The 16,544-nt window shown below is 54.2% G+C and overlaps 3 protein-coding genes across 3 annotated transcripts; all 3 read left to right on the forward strand.

Annotated features, from left to right (window-relative positions):
• The first annotated feature begins 749 nt into the window (after window positions 1–749).
• On the forward strand, window positions 750–2,030 carry LOC126647967 (loricrin-like). The gene has a single exon (XM_050330587.1). The coding sequence runs from the start codon at window positions 750–752 to the stop codon at window positions 2,028–2,030; it is 1,281 nt and encodes a 426-aa protein (XP_050186544.1).
• Window positions 2,031–4,480: 2,450 nt separating this feature from the next.
• Window positions 4,481–5,497, forward strand: LOC126647809 (eggshell protein-like). The gene is made up of 2 exons (XM_050330339.1): window positions 4,481–4,486; window positions 4,877–5,497. Exons 1-2 carry the CDS (start codon window positions 4,481–4,483, stop codon window positions 5,495–5,497), a joined length of 627 nt encoding a protein of 208 aa, XP_050186296.1.
• Window positions 5,498–15,261: 9,764 nt separating this feature from the next.
• LOC126647959 (putative small proline-rich protein 5) lies at window positions 15,262–15,537 on the forward strand. Its single transcript, XM_050330578.1, has one exon. The coding sequence runs from the start codon at window positions 15,262–15,264 to the stop codon at window positions 15,535–15,537; it is 276 nt and encodes a 91-aa protein (XP_050186535.1).
• Window positions 15,538–16,544: the final 1,007 nt, after the last annotated feature.

Below are 16,544 nucleotides of genomic sequence, written 5' to 3' on the forward strand. Positions count from 1 at the left end.
TTACAAACTGCGCTGCGGAAAGTGGTTGATGCATCTCCTTCCCATCACCCCTGTGCTGCAAGTGAGTCAAAGAAGGAGGCAGCCAGAGCCAAGCTCTCTGTAAATAAACCTCTCAGCATTCCTCAGGGTGTCCTCACTTCCCCTGGGGAGCACGATGTGCACGATATAAAAGCTCACCCATCCCGGGGCTCCTCATTCACCCTCCGCCGAGCATCGCCCAGTTCCCGGATCCACCGAAGGTAAGGCCGTTGATACGGAAAATTTTGGACCCCCCAGTGCAGGGAGATCCCTCCACCAGCTGGTCTTTGAGGGTTCTTCAAACAGGGGAACTTGTGGTGGCTCCACAAACCCATCTGAAGTGCCAGCAGAGCCGCCCTTCCTTAGAGGGGGCAGTCGCAGCCCGATGCTCCGAGGGCTGAATTTTCAGCTGCTGGGAGCGTTGGATGTCCAGAGGGGACCTCCAGCAGGACGAGACGTTTTAGGCTGCCAGCTGGGAGCGTGTCAGAGCGTGTGTGCACACCTTGGGAAGCGCTGAGAGCGTTTCTGTAACTGTCGTGACCCGCAGGGCACTCCCTGGGAGCTCTTCCTGGTGCCTCACCGGGGTGAGGGGGTTTAAAGCTCCAGGAACGGGGCAAAAAGGGGCGTTTCCTGGGACCTCTCTTCCATTTATTTATTTTTTAGGGGGGTCTGCTGTGAAGGCTCAGCTGCATCTCTGGGGTTCTCCTCCCTTGCAGGTTCACAGCTCGGAGATGTGCTCCAGACAAAGCTCCGGAGGCTGCCACGGGATGTCCTCCCAGTCCAGCGGCTGCCACGGCGGGGGCTCCTCGTGCCACGGGGGCAGCTCCTCGGGCTACCAGTCCCAAGGCTCCTCCTGCTGCTCCGGGGAGTCAGCCAAGATCATTGTCAGCTCTGGGGGCGGAGGAGGCGGGTCCTGCTGCAGCGGGGGCTACGGCATGGGAGGAGGATACGGCGGAGGGTCTTCAGGAGGGAAAGTCGTCGTTGTAGGAGGGAGCAGCGGAGGCTCCTCTGGATGCTGCAGTGAAGGGTCCAGCGGTGGCTGTGGGGTGGGGGGAGGATATGGTGGTGGATCTTCAGGAGCCAAGGTCGTAGTTGGAGGTGGAGGTTCCAGCGGAGGATGTTCAGGCTATGGTGGTGGATCTTCAGGAGCCAAGGTCATAGTTGGAGGCGGAGGTTCCAGCGGAGGATGTTCAGGCTACGGCGGCGGATCTTCGAAGAGCGTCGTCGTGGGGGGAGGTTCCTCTGGATGTGGAGGATCCAGCTATGGAATGGGAGGAGGATACGGTGGTGGTTGTGGGGGTGGCTCCTCAGGGTCCAAGACCATCATTGTAGGCGGAGGTAGCGGAGGATCCTGTGGTGGCTACGGCACGGGAGGAGGATACGGTGGCGGATATTCGGGATCCAAGAGCATCATTGGAGGCGGGAGCAGTGGATGCTGCAGTGGGGGCTCCTCAGGCTACGGCATGGGAGGAGGATACGGTGGCGGATATTCGGGATCCAAGAGCATCATTGGAGGCGGGAGCAGTGGAGGTTCCTCTGGATGGTGCAGCGGAGGTTCCTCGGGATACGGGATGGGAGGAGGATACGGTGGTGGCTGTGGTGGTGGATCTTCAAAGAGCATCATTGTAGGTGGAGGCTCCTCTGGATACTGCGGTGGAGGGTCCAGCTATGGGATGGGAGGAGGGTACGGTGGGGGATCTTCAGGATCGAAGACCATCATTGTAGGAGGAGGCAGTGGAGGCTCCTCTGGGTACTGTGGTGGAGGGTCCAGCGGCGGGTATGGCATGGGAGGAGGATGTGGTGGGGGTTCCTCAGGAGGGAAGATCATCATGGGAGGTGGAGGATCCTCTGGATGCTGTGGGGGATCTGGTGGCGGCTCCTCTGGCCAGACCATCATCATCAGCTCTGGAGGGTCCTCCCAGTCCTCCCAGCAGAAGTGCCCCATCGCCATCCCCAGCGTCGTGTCCCACCAGGCCAAGCAGAGCTGCTACTTCCCCTCTGGCCAGAAGTAACTGCTCCAGGTCCAGCAGGACCAGCTGAGGTTCTGCTGGGGCACCTCTGCACCCCCAGACCCTGCTCTGATTGCCTAGTCCTCTCCTCCTCCTTGGATGCTCACCTGGATGCTGAGAACCCCAGGACTTACCTGGTTGCCCTGCTGCTGGTGCTGGGAGGCCTCTGACAACGTTGTGCTGCTTTTTATATCTAATAAATATTATAATAGCTCAAAACTGCCTTTTTTTGTGGGGATTTTTGTTATTTCTCATGTTACCACCGGGCATCTCCTGGTCTTGGAAGGTAGAAATCCACCTGATGAGCTGTTTCACTCCTCCTTGTAGAGGAGATGACGATGGGCTCAGCAGTGCTTTGCTGCAGATGAAGCTCCAAAACCACCCAGTTTGTTGCCCCAGAGTGTTTGGACCTTTCATTTTCCACCTGGTAGAGGAAGAGCAGAGCCCAAAATGCCAAATAACCACAGCACCCAACATCTCTTCGGTGCCTGATCACGGCTCACAAAAGTGTGAACCACCCCAGCTCACGGTTCCACCTCCTCTGAGGAACCAGCACCCCATGGCCACCTGTGTGGAGCTGGTGGGACACATGGCCAGGCTCATCCCATGAACTGGGAGTGGGGATGGCCCAAGAGCAGCTGTTGATGCCCAAAGTGTGCAATAACATCACGTCCCTGCCACCCTTCCCCCTTTCCCTTCAGCTTTGCAAACCTCAGGGCAGCTGAGGGAACAGCCCCAAGCTGTGCCAGGGGAGGGTCAGGTTGTCCATCAGGAGGAATTTCCTCCTGGAAAGGGTGGTCAGGCCTTGGCAGGGGCTGCCCAGGGAGGTGGGGGAGTCCCCACCCCTGGAGGTGTCCAAGGAAGGAGTGGAAGTGGCACTGAGTGCTCTGGGCTGGGGGACAAGGTGGGGATGGGGCACCGGGTGGACTGGATGATCCTGGAGACCTTTTCCAACCTCAGGGATTCTGGGATTCCACGATGTGTTCCCAGAGGGAAGCCCCACACACTGAGGGAGCCAAATCAGCCCAGGGTCGTAAAGGGAACTAAAACCAGCAGCAAGTCCCCTCAGGCAGCTCAACACGCTCCAGAAGATGCCTCCAGGCCTCAAATCCCTCCCTGCCCGGGGCTTTCACAACCTGCCATGGCATCACCACCCCCCTTGTGCAAGGCTTTCTGTCCCCACAGCAAAAATTCCTTGGAGATGAGCAGGCCTGGTCCAAATTCCACGAGCTGGGGATGCCAGCTTGGATCTTGCAACCCTCCAGACCACCCTTCCTTTCCAAGGCAGAAGAAGGATATGGAAAAGGAGGAAGGGCCAGGCATTTTGGAGGCACGATCCTTCCCTAAAACACCATCCAGCCACGCTGGGTTCAGGCAGTAGGACACTCTCACCTCCACAAATTCTCCCATGAGCTTTCCAGAACATCTCTAGCACCCTTGTAAAATTCCCAATTCAGGGAGGGGAATCAATCCCTTCTGGTGACCGCCTGGTTTGGATGTAAATGTTTTTTCCCTTGGGGAAATCTCACCCTGGAGCCACCGGGGAGCTGCTGGGGTGGGGTCAAAGTGCCACCAGATGCTCCTCTGCCCTCTGCCCCACACTCCTTAATCCTCTTGCATTCCCCTACACCCACCCACCCACATTCCCACCCACCTCCCCTGGGTCTCCCCCACCTCTCCAAGGGCCGGAATGTTCCTCCAACAGCCCGGGCCACGAGCCCAGGCACGGGCTCATTAGGCAGGACTAACAATTAGTGTGTGAAGGGAGATATGGATCGTTGCCATGACTCAAAGCAAACACTTTGAAATCCCAGTTTGATAGGTAAATAATCCTTATCATTCCCGAGGGTGTCTCACTTCCCATATATGTTAAACGCCATATAAATGTTCCCGAGGCTGGCAAAGCTCCTCACTCAGGTCGACTTTTACCTTCTAAATGTGTTTCCGATGGCTCAAGCGGGTAAGTCTGATTATTTTTTGAGATTTTAGTTTAATTCACGTCCCTGGGAGGCACCTTCCTTTGGGACCCTGAGCTGTGCTTGCAGCAGGACCCCTCTGCCCCAGCAAAGTCCTCGGGATCTGAGCAGTTTTCTTCTGGATGGATCAAAAAACCCTCAGTCACCGGACTGGGAACCAGAGGGCAAAACCCAGATTAGTCTGTGGTGGGAGCAGCACGTGGTGACTGCACCACCTTTGTGGGTTTGAATGTGGTTTGCAAAACCTGGCACCCGTTTTTGATGTTATTTAATAACAAACTCTGATTCATAATGGCCACAGACCTCTGTGTGTGGGGCCAATTACCTTCCCTAAAAGACCTTTTAGGGGGGGTGAAATAACAGAGCCAGAAACATCACTTGGAGTGGAAACTTTGATCCACTGCTCCTTGCAACGGGCTGAAAACAGAAACAAGGATAATCCTGGCTGTTATTTTGCAGCTCTGCAGCTGCAGGCACATGGAGGTGAGTGGGGAAAGCCACGGCAGTTTTTAGATGGCAAAAGAATTTTGGTTCTCTGGAAATACACCCTGGAGATAAAAAGGAGGGAAGCTATCCCAGGAAGAGTCCAGCTACCTTTGGATTTGAAGAACAGGGGCTTGGAGCAACCTGGTCCAGGGAAGGTGTCCCTACCCGTGGCAGGGGGTTGGAAGGAGCTGATTTTTAAGGTCTCCTTCCAACCCAAACCATTCCTTGTTCTCTCAGAGCTTGGCAGTTTGAAGGCTGGAGTCGCCCCCAGGCCCTGACAAAGCTTTCCTTGATTTTTCCCCCTCCAACTCCTGCCACGTTGGGAAAACGAAGCAAAACTGTGCAAATCCGGGTGGTTTCCTCTTTCCTTCCTTTCTTCACTTCCAGCTTTACCACTGTCTCCGAGGCAAGTGCGCCCACAGGAACCGGGGCTACTCCAGGGACATCTCCCTGCACCACGGCGGGTTCTGCAGCGGGAGCTTCTCCGACCCCCACGGACGCGCCTCCTTCTCCTGGGGCAGGGAAGGCTCGGTCACCTACACCCGGAGACCTTCCTACTGCCCCCGGCCTTCCTACTGCCCGCCCGCCTCGCCCACCTACAGCATTTCGGGGGGCTACACGTGCGGGAGGGAGGGGTCTGTGGTGATAACCAGCGGGGATTGCGGGGGGACGTCCGGCTGGGGCGTCACGGTGGGGACGGTCCCCGCTTACGGCGCGGGGTGGGGAGGGGGGCACAGCAGAGAGGACTCGGCACACGCTGGGGATTTGGGAGGAGGGTCTGGGTATGGGTACCCTGCACCCCCATCACCCCCAAGTGACGCCCTGACGATGGGGGGGGTCGGTGAGGGGGCAGGGTATTGCAGTGGAGGGTCTGGCTACGCCGGCGGGGGCTTCTCGGGCGGGTGCTCCCAGGCTGTGGTGCAGCAGAAGTGCCCCGTGGTGGCTCCCAGCGTCAAGAGCCAGCAGTGCAAACAGAAAAGCCACTGGCCCCCCAGCCAGAAGAAGTGACTGAGCCAGCAGCTCACCCCCCCTGCTCGGGAAAAAGTGCCCCTGGATGGGCCACAGGGTGGGCTTTTCCATAATGACACGTGTCCCTCAAGAGGGGCTGTGCTGGGAGAAGTGGTTTGTGATTGGTGGCAGGAAAAGATTTTTCTCCTCTCCACGCCCCTTTTGGATCCTGGGTTGGAAAATAAAACTCGGTGGCCTGCGGGCTGTTTTAATACTTGAATGGTTTTCTTTTCATTTCTGGCTCTCCTTCTCCCAAAGCAGGAAGGGATCCTCGAGGAGTCCCCGCGACGTTTTTTTATTTGTGTTTTAGAGCCGCCCTTAAATGTAACTTTGGTTTTGGTAGAATTAAAATGCGGTGTTTTCAACAGCAAGAGAAGGCTCAGGTGGCAAGAGGACGGTGCCAGAGTTTTCCAGGGTTGCCAGAGACAGGACAAGGAGCGGTGCCCATAAACTAAACCTCAGGAAGTTCCACCTCAACATGAGGAAGAACTTCTTGCCATGGACCGTGGAGAAGGCTTGGAATCTCCCTCTCTGGAGACATCCCAGAGCCACCTGGACATGTCCCTGTGATCTCCACAGGTTCCCTTCCAACCCCAGCTATTGTGGCATTCTGGGATTTGCTTCTTCATTTGCCTCTTGCTGAAGTCGGGGCTGTTCCCACCCAACGGAAAAGCTGCTCCCTTGCCCAGACCCACCCCCCGTGAGCTAAATGAAGGAGATATGCAAAACTCCCGTTTTTTTTTTTTATTTTTCCCCACTGATTATTATTTACAGCGTGACCTTTGGGAGTGAAAGGTTGTTTACTTGGGAACGGCTCCACGCAGGGGTTCCTCGGCCCAGGGGAGTTGCAGGGGGATGGCGCAACCCGGAGCGCGTCAACCCCGGCGCGTGAGGCAACTCAGAACGAGCTCGTTGGCTTCTGCTCCTCCGTATCCTCCTCCAGGATGGTTTTTGGATGGGATATCAGGCCCTAAATTAGGCACAGGTTGGGAGGGGATGGTTCCTCCGTGCTGGGGCAGGTTGAACATCCAGGGCTGTGGCGTTTGCCAAGCGTTTCATCTTCCAGGACTGCGGTCGTTTGACTCATCCCCATTTTAAAAGTGAGATGTGAAATCACGCTGGTTATTTTTCACCCTCCTGCTTTCACCCACCCGTGGGGGTTTTCTGGCCCTTCCAGCCCAGAAAAGTTTGCCCTCGTGTTTGGAAAACACCCAAAGGCCCAAATCCTCTCAGATCTAAACCCATGTTTGGTACCACAAGAGGGATCCTCCACACTGTGATATGGACTATGAATGTTGTGCAGGGAACATTACACAAGGTTTTCTCACCAGTCACATTAAAATCCATCCTAAAATTAGGCAGCTTTCCCATTTATTTGCATCTGCTTAAATTCCTAAAATCTACAGCTTCATTACTGACTTCTGTGACTTTCCCTAATTCCTCTGAGAGCGTCAAAAGTAGTGAAAGAACTCCAAAAAGCTCCAAAAGAATTCCAAGAGACTTCCAGAAAACCAAACCTGGGGAGGGGGGAAGTTCAAATCTTTGTGTCTATTCAACTGAACAAAAACCACCCCAAATTTCAATCCCTCCCAATCCGAAGAAAACAGAAAACACTTTAAAAATCCATTTCTTATTCCCTGTCCCTCCTGGCCGGTTTTTGGAGGCTTCTACCAAGAGCACACCACAAGTCTGGGTGATAAAATAGTTTCATAGACCCAGGTGGTTCTTACAGGCAGGAGGAGAGCTGGAGCTGCATCCAGATCTGCCTGCACCGTCAGGCTGGGAGGAGGCACAGGGCGGGTTTGATGCCAAGGTTCCCTCCCAGCTCGTTGTGCGACAGGGCAGGAACGAGTCCTCCCCGTCCTGGCGAGCCCTGATAAGGAAGGACTCTCATCCACGAGCATGCCCGTGCTCGCCAGGGCCGTGCCCCCTCTCGTGGAGCTGTTGGCAAACAGGCTGAGGGGGAAACAGCGACGCGGGAAAGTCTCCAAGTGGCGCCTCTGGACAGAAACTCGAGGGGTTGTTTTAGCGGGAGCCACCCCTGGGGCTTCAACCCTCGCTGCCCAACAAAGCCCCCGTGGTTCCCAGGAGGGAGTTCTGATGGAAAAAGGGAGGGAGAGCACGTGATCCCTGCCGAAATTCCACGGTCGAGGTGTTGATGGCAGGGGGAAGAGGAGAAACCGGTCCCGGTTGCACAGATGATTTCACCGGGGCCAGGGCGAGTTCCCCCCCCGGGGTTGCAAGAGCTGCTCTGCACCCAGATGCCCCCATCCTGCCCCAGGGGACAGCTGGGTGAGATGGGGACGTGTGGTGAGCTCAGCTACGTGGGCCCTGAGCGAGCGTTTTACTCACAGCTTACTCACGGTTTGCTCAAGAGGCTTCTGCGGGCACCTCTGTCCCGTCTCTGCTAAATGAAAAAGATAAAAAATGGGACAGAAAAGGAGATTTGCAGAGAGAAATTCCATCTGGGGGCCTCTTGGGGCTGGCCAGGAAAAATGTTGGCGGCCACTGTGTCAGCAAGAGGGAGATGGCCGTAAATTAGATGTGAAGTGGATGAACACAGGGGGAGAATCAGAGAATCGTGGAATTTCGGGGGTGGAAGGGACCTCTGGAGACCACTCAGTCCAACACCCCCCCAGCCCAAGGCAGGGTCACCCAGAGCAAGTGACACAGGGACTTATCCAGGTGGGGTTTGGAATGTCTCCTGAGAGGGAGACTCCACACCCTCCCTGGGCAGCTGGTCCAGGGCTCTCCCACCCTCCATGGAAAGAAGTTCAACCTCATGTTGAGTTCTCCTCACGTTCCTCCTCATGCTGATTTTCCCTCCTCCTGCTGGGGAAGCATTTTTGGGACACTCACAGGTCTAAGCCAAGAACTTCCCAAAATTGGCCGGATCCGCTACTTGGCTTGGCCAGGTCACTGCCCTGTCACAGCTCTCAGAACCGGCCACGGCAGCCACAGGCGCCTCATTATCCTGCTTTTATTGCCCTGGGAAATGACCCTGTGAGAGAAAGGAGATGGAGAGGGGACCCTCATGAACTTCTGGCACCTGCAGGTGTCTTGCAGGGCGGAAGACAACCGTGAAGATGTTTTTGGGGGGGTGTTTTTGGAGGACTTCCTAAGAACTCAGCCATTTTTGATGGCAAGGACCCAAAAATGGAGCTTCTTCTCCCCTGCCCCAAGAGCCCAGCCTGGCCAAAACCAGCCAGAGAGGACTGGGCCCTGTGGCCTCTCCTTCCTGCCACACTCCAGGTGAGAGGTTTCGGGAGGATACAGAACCCAAAAAAAGGCACCACCTTTGCCACCCGTTTTGCAACCTAAAACTCATCCGGCCCTGACGGTGAGACAGTCGACCCACCCACGGGGTTTTCACTGCTGGGCATTACAACCTGCAGGGGCCCAGGGTGGCAATTAAAGCTGTGTAACGAGGAAGACAATCCACACGGGATGACAAGTCAATCGCAGAAATCGGGTTGAATAAGCTTTTGATGGTGGTGGTTAATTAGGGGGGGTGTGGCTGTTTTGTAAATACCTCGGTCATCTTTCCCCAGGGGGTGATTGCATTTTTCAGGAAGAGACTTGGGGAACTGTATAAAAGTCCTTGGATGGGAGGGCAGCTCATTCACTCAGCTCCACTCCTTCTCCAGAAGCCTTCACAGCCGAGGTAAGTCACTGCTCAACCGCTAATTTTTATTTCTGACTCAAATTAGGGCTGTGCTGAGCCGGGCTTTGCCCTTAGGAAGATGCTTCTGGTGGTATTTTCTGGGATGGATTGAGAGCCAAGCCCTTGGCTCTGTGGCTGTTTTGTGCTCTCAAAAAATCAGGACTTCCTACGCCAAGAAGCAAAATTTGTTGTTCTCATCACCTGTAAAGATATTTGGGATTATTCCAGAAACTTTCTAGTTTCCAAACTGGAAGTGAAGAAAAGCAAATAATGGGATTTAGGAATGAATGGGGAAGCAGATCTTTCATAAGACCTTGGGTTTAAGCTGGGAATTTTTAATTGCATTTATAAACCTGACTCCTTTACTAAGCTCCTTAAGCTGAAAGTATTAAGCTGTCCTTGAAGAAATTCAGGAAAGAACAGAAAAAGTGGATTTCAAGTGGCAGAGGAAGGAGCAGCATGAGCAGCTTTCAGCTCAGCCACATCCTGGATGCCTTTTTTGCCTCCTTGAAACGCCAGAAATCCTGAGGAGGGGGTTGGGATGTGCACTGAGGGTTTCCCTGGGGAAATTGGCCACAAATCCCCAGGGGACAGAGGGAGTAGGGGACACAAGGAGGGAGGAAGGCACAGGAAGGTCTTCATTTTTGGGGCACCCGGCTTTGGAGGGGTATTTTGCTGATTCTCCTCTGCCTGTCCTGACTGTAAATTCCCCAGCTGTGCCAGGGCTCCTCTAGGCTACAGATTCTTGGGATCCTTGCCAAGATGCCTCTTGCTGGTGGAGGATAGCCTGGAATCCCACAGAGCTTCTGCTCCTCCTCCGTTACACGGCCCTGAGACCATCCCAGGGGGCAGCGAAGGAGAGCAGGGAAATACCCTGAGGGAGAGCAGGGAATCAGCTCGAGGGAGAGCAGGGAAGCAGCTCGAGGGAGAGCAGGGAAGCGGCTCAAGGAAGACCAGGGAATCAGCTCAAGGGAGAGCAGGGAATCAGCTCATGGAAGAGCAGGGAATCAGCTCAAGGATGAGCAGGGAATCAGCTCATGGAAGAGCAGGAATCAGCTCAAGGGAGAGCAGGGAATCAGCTCATGGAAGAGCAGGGAATCAGCTCATGGAACATCAGGGAATCAGCTCATGGAGCCCAGCATCAACGGGGTTCAGGGCTCCTGTGGGAGCTCATGAGGGTGTTCAGCTGGTCCTGGTTGATCCAGCACTGGAATGAAACCCCAGCTTGGGGAGAATAGGATGGGCAGAAAGGCAAATCTTCACTGGGCTCATAAGCCCGGTGAGGAAACCCAACCCAAAGCACTTCACGCCTCTAACAACAAACCTCTCTCCTTCCCAAGGTTTGCCCAGCCAATTCCTCCAGGAAAAACAAACAAAAAAAATAAGATGTGCTCCCGTGAGAACAGAGGCTGCCACAGCTCCGAGAGCTCCTGCCACGGCGGGGGCTCCTCCTGCCACGACAGCGACCGGTCCTGCCACGGCTCCGGCTCCGAGGGGCTCGTGTGCCACGAGGTGACGGCCGTGCCCGATGTCACGCCCGTGGTGGTGCTCACCCCGCAGTGCCCCGTGGCCCCCGGGGCCGGGCAGGTGCCCGTGGCCCCCGTGCCCTGCCAGCAGCAGCACCAGCAGATCAAGCAGCCGGTGCAGTGGCCGCCACAGCAGCAGCAGCAGCCGCCGCAGAAGAAGTGAAGGGAGGAGGATGCGACGCTCAGCGCACACATCCCCCGGGGAGGGGCTGCACAACTCTCCCCCTCTGCCCCCCTGCAAGGTGCAGCCCCGAGCTTGGGCGGGTCCTGCCCCTTCCCTCCTGCTCCCCTGAGACCCCAAAAGTGGCATTAGAGAGGCAGAAACGTGATTTGCCTCCTTGCAAACCTCCCGATTCCCCCCCCCCCCGCCCCACTTCTGTCTCCGGTAGCAAAGGCGCAACATTAAAACCTAAAGCTCAGAAAAACGTGCTGGCGTCCTGGTTGTTCTTCCAGTGGTTTTCCCTTATCTTTGGCATCATTCCCAGGCACACTTTGATTATCCCTTCATTTAAGGCCACGGTGGCTCAGCTCCCAAGTCCCTTGGGCATCAGCCAGACAAACCCAGGGGCCGGATTTCAAAAGCTGTCTGGGGCTGAAGGTGCAGATCAGCACCTCTGATTAATCACAGCCCTTGGCTCTGCGCCTCAGACCCTTCACAGGCACGTTTGGGAGGCTCTGGGCAGAGCAAACTCCGTCGAGGAAGCCTGCAATCCCTCGTCACCACTGACAGGAGGACACGAGCAGAGGAGGGACCGTGTCATGCTTAATAATCCTTCTGGCCTTTCTAAATGGGGAACGTGGGGTTGGATAGACCTTTTGGGGGGTAACTCTCCCTTCATTGAAAATCCCCATCCAGTCCACCCTGTGCCCCATCCCCACCTTGTCCCCCAGCCCAGAGCACTCATTGCCACATCCTTGGACACCTCCAGGGGTGGGGACTCCAAACCTCCCTGGGCAGCCCCTGCCAAGGCCTCACCACCCTTTCCAGGAGGAAATTCCTCCTCATGCTCAACCTGAGCCTCCCCTGGCACAGCTGGAGGCCGTTCCCTCTCCTCCTGCCCCTTGTTCCCTGGGAGCAGAGCCCGAACCACCCCAGCTCCCCCTTCCTGTCAGGGAATTCCAGAGCCAGAAGGTCCCCCCTGAGCCTCCTTTTCTCCAGGATGAGCCCCCCCAGCTCCCTCAGGAGTTTCTCCAGCCCCTTCTCCTGCTGCTCCAGCCCCTTCCCCAGCTCCATTCCCTCGATGTACTTCCCGAAGTGAGAAAAAACATTCCCAGTCCTTAACAAGTTTTAAGCTGACTTTTCTCATCAGAAAACCATAAAATTTCTGAGCTCCCCTTGTAGATGAAGGAAAAGGAAAAGAGTATCAGATGGAGAGATGGCCAGAAAAAATCCTGTTTTATTTCCCCTCACATTTGATCCAACCCTGGGGTCTCTCCCAGCATCTCCAAGGCACATCCCTGCAGGAATTCCTGGCTCCGTGGGACGAGAGCAACGTGGTGTGTGTAATGCACCAGATATTTAATTAGCGAAGGCTTTACACTGATCCTTTGAAAGGAACAAGAAACTTATTATTAGCACTTGTTTTATTATTATTACTCTTCATTAAAATAACGAGGAGCCTCCTTCCCGTGTGCCGGGCCCGTGACTGCAGGAGCAGGGGAGGAACGTGGAGGGGTCAGAAACGTGAGGCTCTGACTGGGCATGAGGGTGTTTTGTGGTGCCAGGGATGGTCCCTGTCCCCCCAACAACAGGTACCCCCCAACCAGTACCAAACCCACCCCGTGCCAAACCCACCCCGTGCCAAAGTGGAGGTTGAAACCGAGCCAGACCGGCGGCTCCAGGCTGGGCTGGAGTCTGACTGAAGGAGTTCTTTTGAGGGAAGGGGAGATAAAAATCTCCAACCTCGAGCCTTTCTGAGCGGTCCAAGTTCTCACCCACGCTCTTGGGCAGAGCTGAGGAGCTGCAGGTTGTGTCGTTTATCTGAGGAGCAGAGACAGCAAATCCCTCCTGAGCTGGGGTTTTGTTATCTCGGCCCGTCCGAGAAGTGGAGCAGAGAGGGAGCAGGTTGCAAAAATCCAGCAGGGAATTGTCCTCCCCCTCCCTCCCTCCCTCTTCCCCTACCATAAAGGCCATGACAGCCACGATGCTGGGAACTATTCCATGGAGAGTCTCTCTGCAGGGAAATGGGTCATAAAAAGTCTCCCTCTTGCACAGTTTACAACAAACACACAGGTTGGTCTTAGGCAGAGCCAGGTATGGAAACCCTAATTTCCCTTAAAAGTTCTGGATTTCTGGGCAAATCACCTCAGTCAACAACAGGGGAGCGACAGAAGTCAAGTCAAACTGAAGGGAATGGCCTGAAACTGGGGAATCATGGAATGGTTTGAGTCAGACCATTCCAACTCCCACGGGGTAGGGACATCTCCCACCGTCCCAGCCTGCTCCAAGCTGGCCTTGGACTCTCCCAGGAATGGGGCAGCCACAGCTTCTCTGGTCCCAACTGCAGCCTGGACACAGCTTTGCAGGGAAGGATTTAGGGGGGGCTCACTGTGGAAACTGTGATGCTGAAGCCCAGGCAGGAGTGGAGGCAGTTTGAGGGATCCCGGTGAGTCAGCAGAGCGTCACCCCCAACCCCTCGTGCCTGAACGTCTAATCCACGATGTCATCCCGGTGTTGACACATTCCTGCCTCCTTTTACAGGGACGAGAAGATGTAATTGCTGGGTGAGATGGGCATGACTTGTACCCGGGCATGGAAGGAGCCCGAGAGTTGATCCGTGATTCACGGGAAAATCCGGGCTCGGGAGTTCTCCTTCTCTGTTTGGTTTCTTTATTTCCTTGAGCTTCAGCCCTGTCTGATCGCCCCTGCCCCACAAGAGCTGCGGAGAGGACTGAGAACACGACAGCAACACCAGCACTTTGCCCTCAGCTAGCAGTACAAAATATCACCTTAAACATTACTGTGACCCCCCCACTTCTCACAGCTCAGCTGAAGATTCCCAGGAAGGACTTAAAGACAGGGTTGATTTAAAATCTAGGGGAGGGGGGAGGGAGTTAGGAGTAAATTGAATAAGGGCAGAGGAAAAGAGGAACAGGAAAATCACCAAATCATTTTCAGGACACCACCAGGAGTGACTGGGACATGGCACTCAGTGCTCTGGTCTCATTGATGAGGTGGAAATGGGTCCAAGATTGGACTTGATCATCTTGGAGGGCTTTTTCCAACCTTAATCACCTTCTGATTCTGTTCACCTGGAGCCATTTTGTTCCAGGATTTAATACCATCAACACCACGTTGCAGAATTAGATTAAAACAGGGTTTAAAGCCACAGGTTGGGTTTGGATGACAAGGTTTTGGTGGAAAGAGGAACCAACACTGGAAGGGGTTTGCAGGCAGGACTTTGGTGCCCAGCCAGGGTCAGAAGAAGAAGAAGAAGAAGATGAGAAATCCTTGACAGGGTTGGAATTACCAATGAAGGAATTATTTGGGCTAATGCAAATCTCCCGTATCCGGTCCCATTGGGCAACTCAGCTGCAGGATTCCTGCCCTAAAACATAATCCACAGGGATTAACAATCATTTTTCCTTCACATGGAGGTTGATCACATGGAGCTCATGGGTCCCACGTGACACTGAGCACTTGGTCCTTCTGGGTCACCAGACATCTCCTGTGCTGGATCCACGTTGCCCATGACCAAATCAGCCAGTGTCACTTCCCGTGAAATACCTTCCAATCTCTTTCATAGGGAGCTGGAGGAATTAAGCTGGTATTAATAACTTATGGGACAATTACCATCGCAAAAGCACAGAGCATCAAAGGGAAAAACACGGGAAGCTGAAGCCAGCGGATAGAAATGGGCTGGGATGTGTAATTAAGAGGTGTCTCATGTCCCAGATAACCCTTTGGAAATGTATAAAAGGCTCCTCAGCCCAGCTCCCTCCACTCACTCCTCTGCTCCAACACTCCTCCATCCCCATTGCTGAAAGGGTAAGTCCAGTTTTTCTCTTCCTCTGGAGTCCCTGCCTGTTGTCCTGCAAGTTTTGGTAGAGTAGGACACTCACTCCTCACCTCTGGACCAAGTTCTTGTCCCCCCTTGGAGCTGTTTTGTTAAAGCAAATGACAATAAAGGCTTTGGGCAGGGGCTCAACTGGAAGCAAAGCAACAGAAAGGGTGGAAACCACAGGGAGAGGAAAGCCCAGAGGATCTTGTGGGAAATACAGAGAGGAGAGACAGAGAGTTTTGAGGACAAGGGACTTGAAGGTTTTCAAGCAGAAGGCGCTGGAGGGTCTGGAGTTGCTTGGGGGCAGCGAAGGTTTTGACCAATTTTTCCTCTAAAAAACAACTTGCATCCAAAAAAATTTTAGGGGGGGGAAAGGGGGCTATAAAGCATCTCCCAATCAACCCTGCTACCACTTCCTTATCCCTGAAGAACTGGAAGTCAGGAAGCAAACAGGGAATCCCCGAATGTCGATATCATCATGTCTGTCGTGGCCACTGTGACAACGTGACTGTTTCTCTCTCTCTCTCTCTGTGTCTCTCTCACCACTCCAGCTCCGCTGACAATCCAGGAAAAATGTGCTCCCGGGGTTCCTGCCACAGCCACGAGACCTCCTGCCACGAGTCCCGCTCGTCCTGCCACGACTCGGGGCCCTCCTGCCACTACACCATCCAGAGGCAGCCGGTGCAGAAGTTCGGCTACGTGACCCCCTGTTACCCCCCCGTGGGGTCCTATTGCCCCCCCGTGGGGTCTTATTGCCCCCCCGTGCAGCGTTATTGCCCCCCGGCCCCCTACTGCCCCCAGTACACCAAGAACATCTGCAAGATGCCACCCGCATACCCCAAGTATTAACGGGAGGATCCAACCCGGACCCGCCTCGGGTGCTCTCAGCGCCTAAAATATCGAATTGATGGTTCCATTTCCCCAGCCTGTGATTTGATCCTGGAGTTCCTCGTCTCTGATTAGAATTTCCTCCGAAATATAAGTCCGATTTGGTGTCGTCTGCCCGGCACGAAAGAGCCAGCTGAGGTGGTTTTCCCTGGAATGATTCCCGGCAATTGACACACGGATGTGTCAACCCAACACCCCCCCCCCCAAAAAAACCACGCAGATGAGACAATAAAATTTGATTTCCAAAAAAAACTAGAAAGAGTTTATGATCTGTTTATTTACGGTTTATGTGTTTATTTATGTATTAATCTGTTTATTCTTCAACATCTTTACCCAAGAGTCATCGACACCTCAGACTTCTGAGTCGCCCCTTCGTGTTCTCTTCTTAAAATTCAGCACCAAAAGCCCCGAAAGCTGAAAAATAATAAAAGCCAGTGATTGCAGAGACATTTCTGGGACAGGTGAATGTGCAAGGAGCTCACCTGCATCCTATTTATTTATATATTTATGTACAGAATATATATTTATATATTTATATATGGAAGGAATCCTTCCCTGTGAGGGTGGGGAGGCCCTGGCACAGCTTGCCCAGAGAAGCTGTGGCTGTCCCATCCCTGGAAGTGCCCAAGGCCAGGTTGGAGCAACCTGGCCTAGCAGAAGGTATCCCCTACCCATGTTAGGAAGTGGAAAGGGGTGATTTTAAAGGTCCCCTTCCCACCCAAACCATTCCATGATTGTATTTAGTGTAGCACTGCCTTACTCAGTCCCTCCCTCAGCAGCACCTCACACTCCACTCCTCACCCAGACTCAGAATTCCCAACATTTCGAGGTGCCTGAAAAATGCAAAGGAACACTTAGTGGTTGGGGTTTTTTTTTTACCAACCCTCCTTCTTTCACTGGGCTTCAAGTTGTTGTCTCCAGAGAAAATTGCAGGCACTTAAAAATAAATGCTAAACCTGTGTCTGCTT

Source organism: Myiozetetes cayanensis, unplaced genomic scaffold, assembly GCF_022539395.1.
Source record: "Myiozetetes cayanensis isolate MyiCay16 unplaced genomic scaffold, myiCay2020 scf41, whole genome shotgun sequence".
NCBI classification, from domain to species: domain Eukaryota; kingdom Metazoa; phylum Chordata; class Aves; order Passeriformes; family Tyrannidae; genus Myiozetetes; species Myiozetetes cayanensis.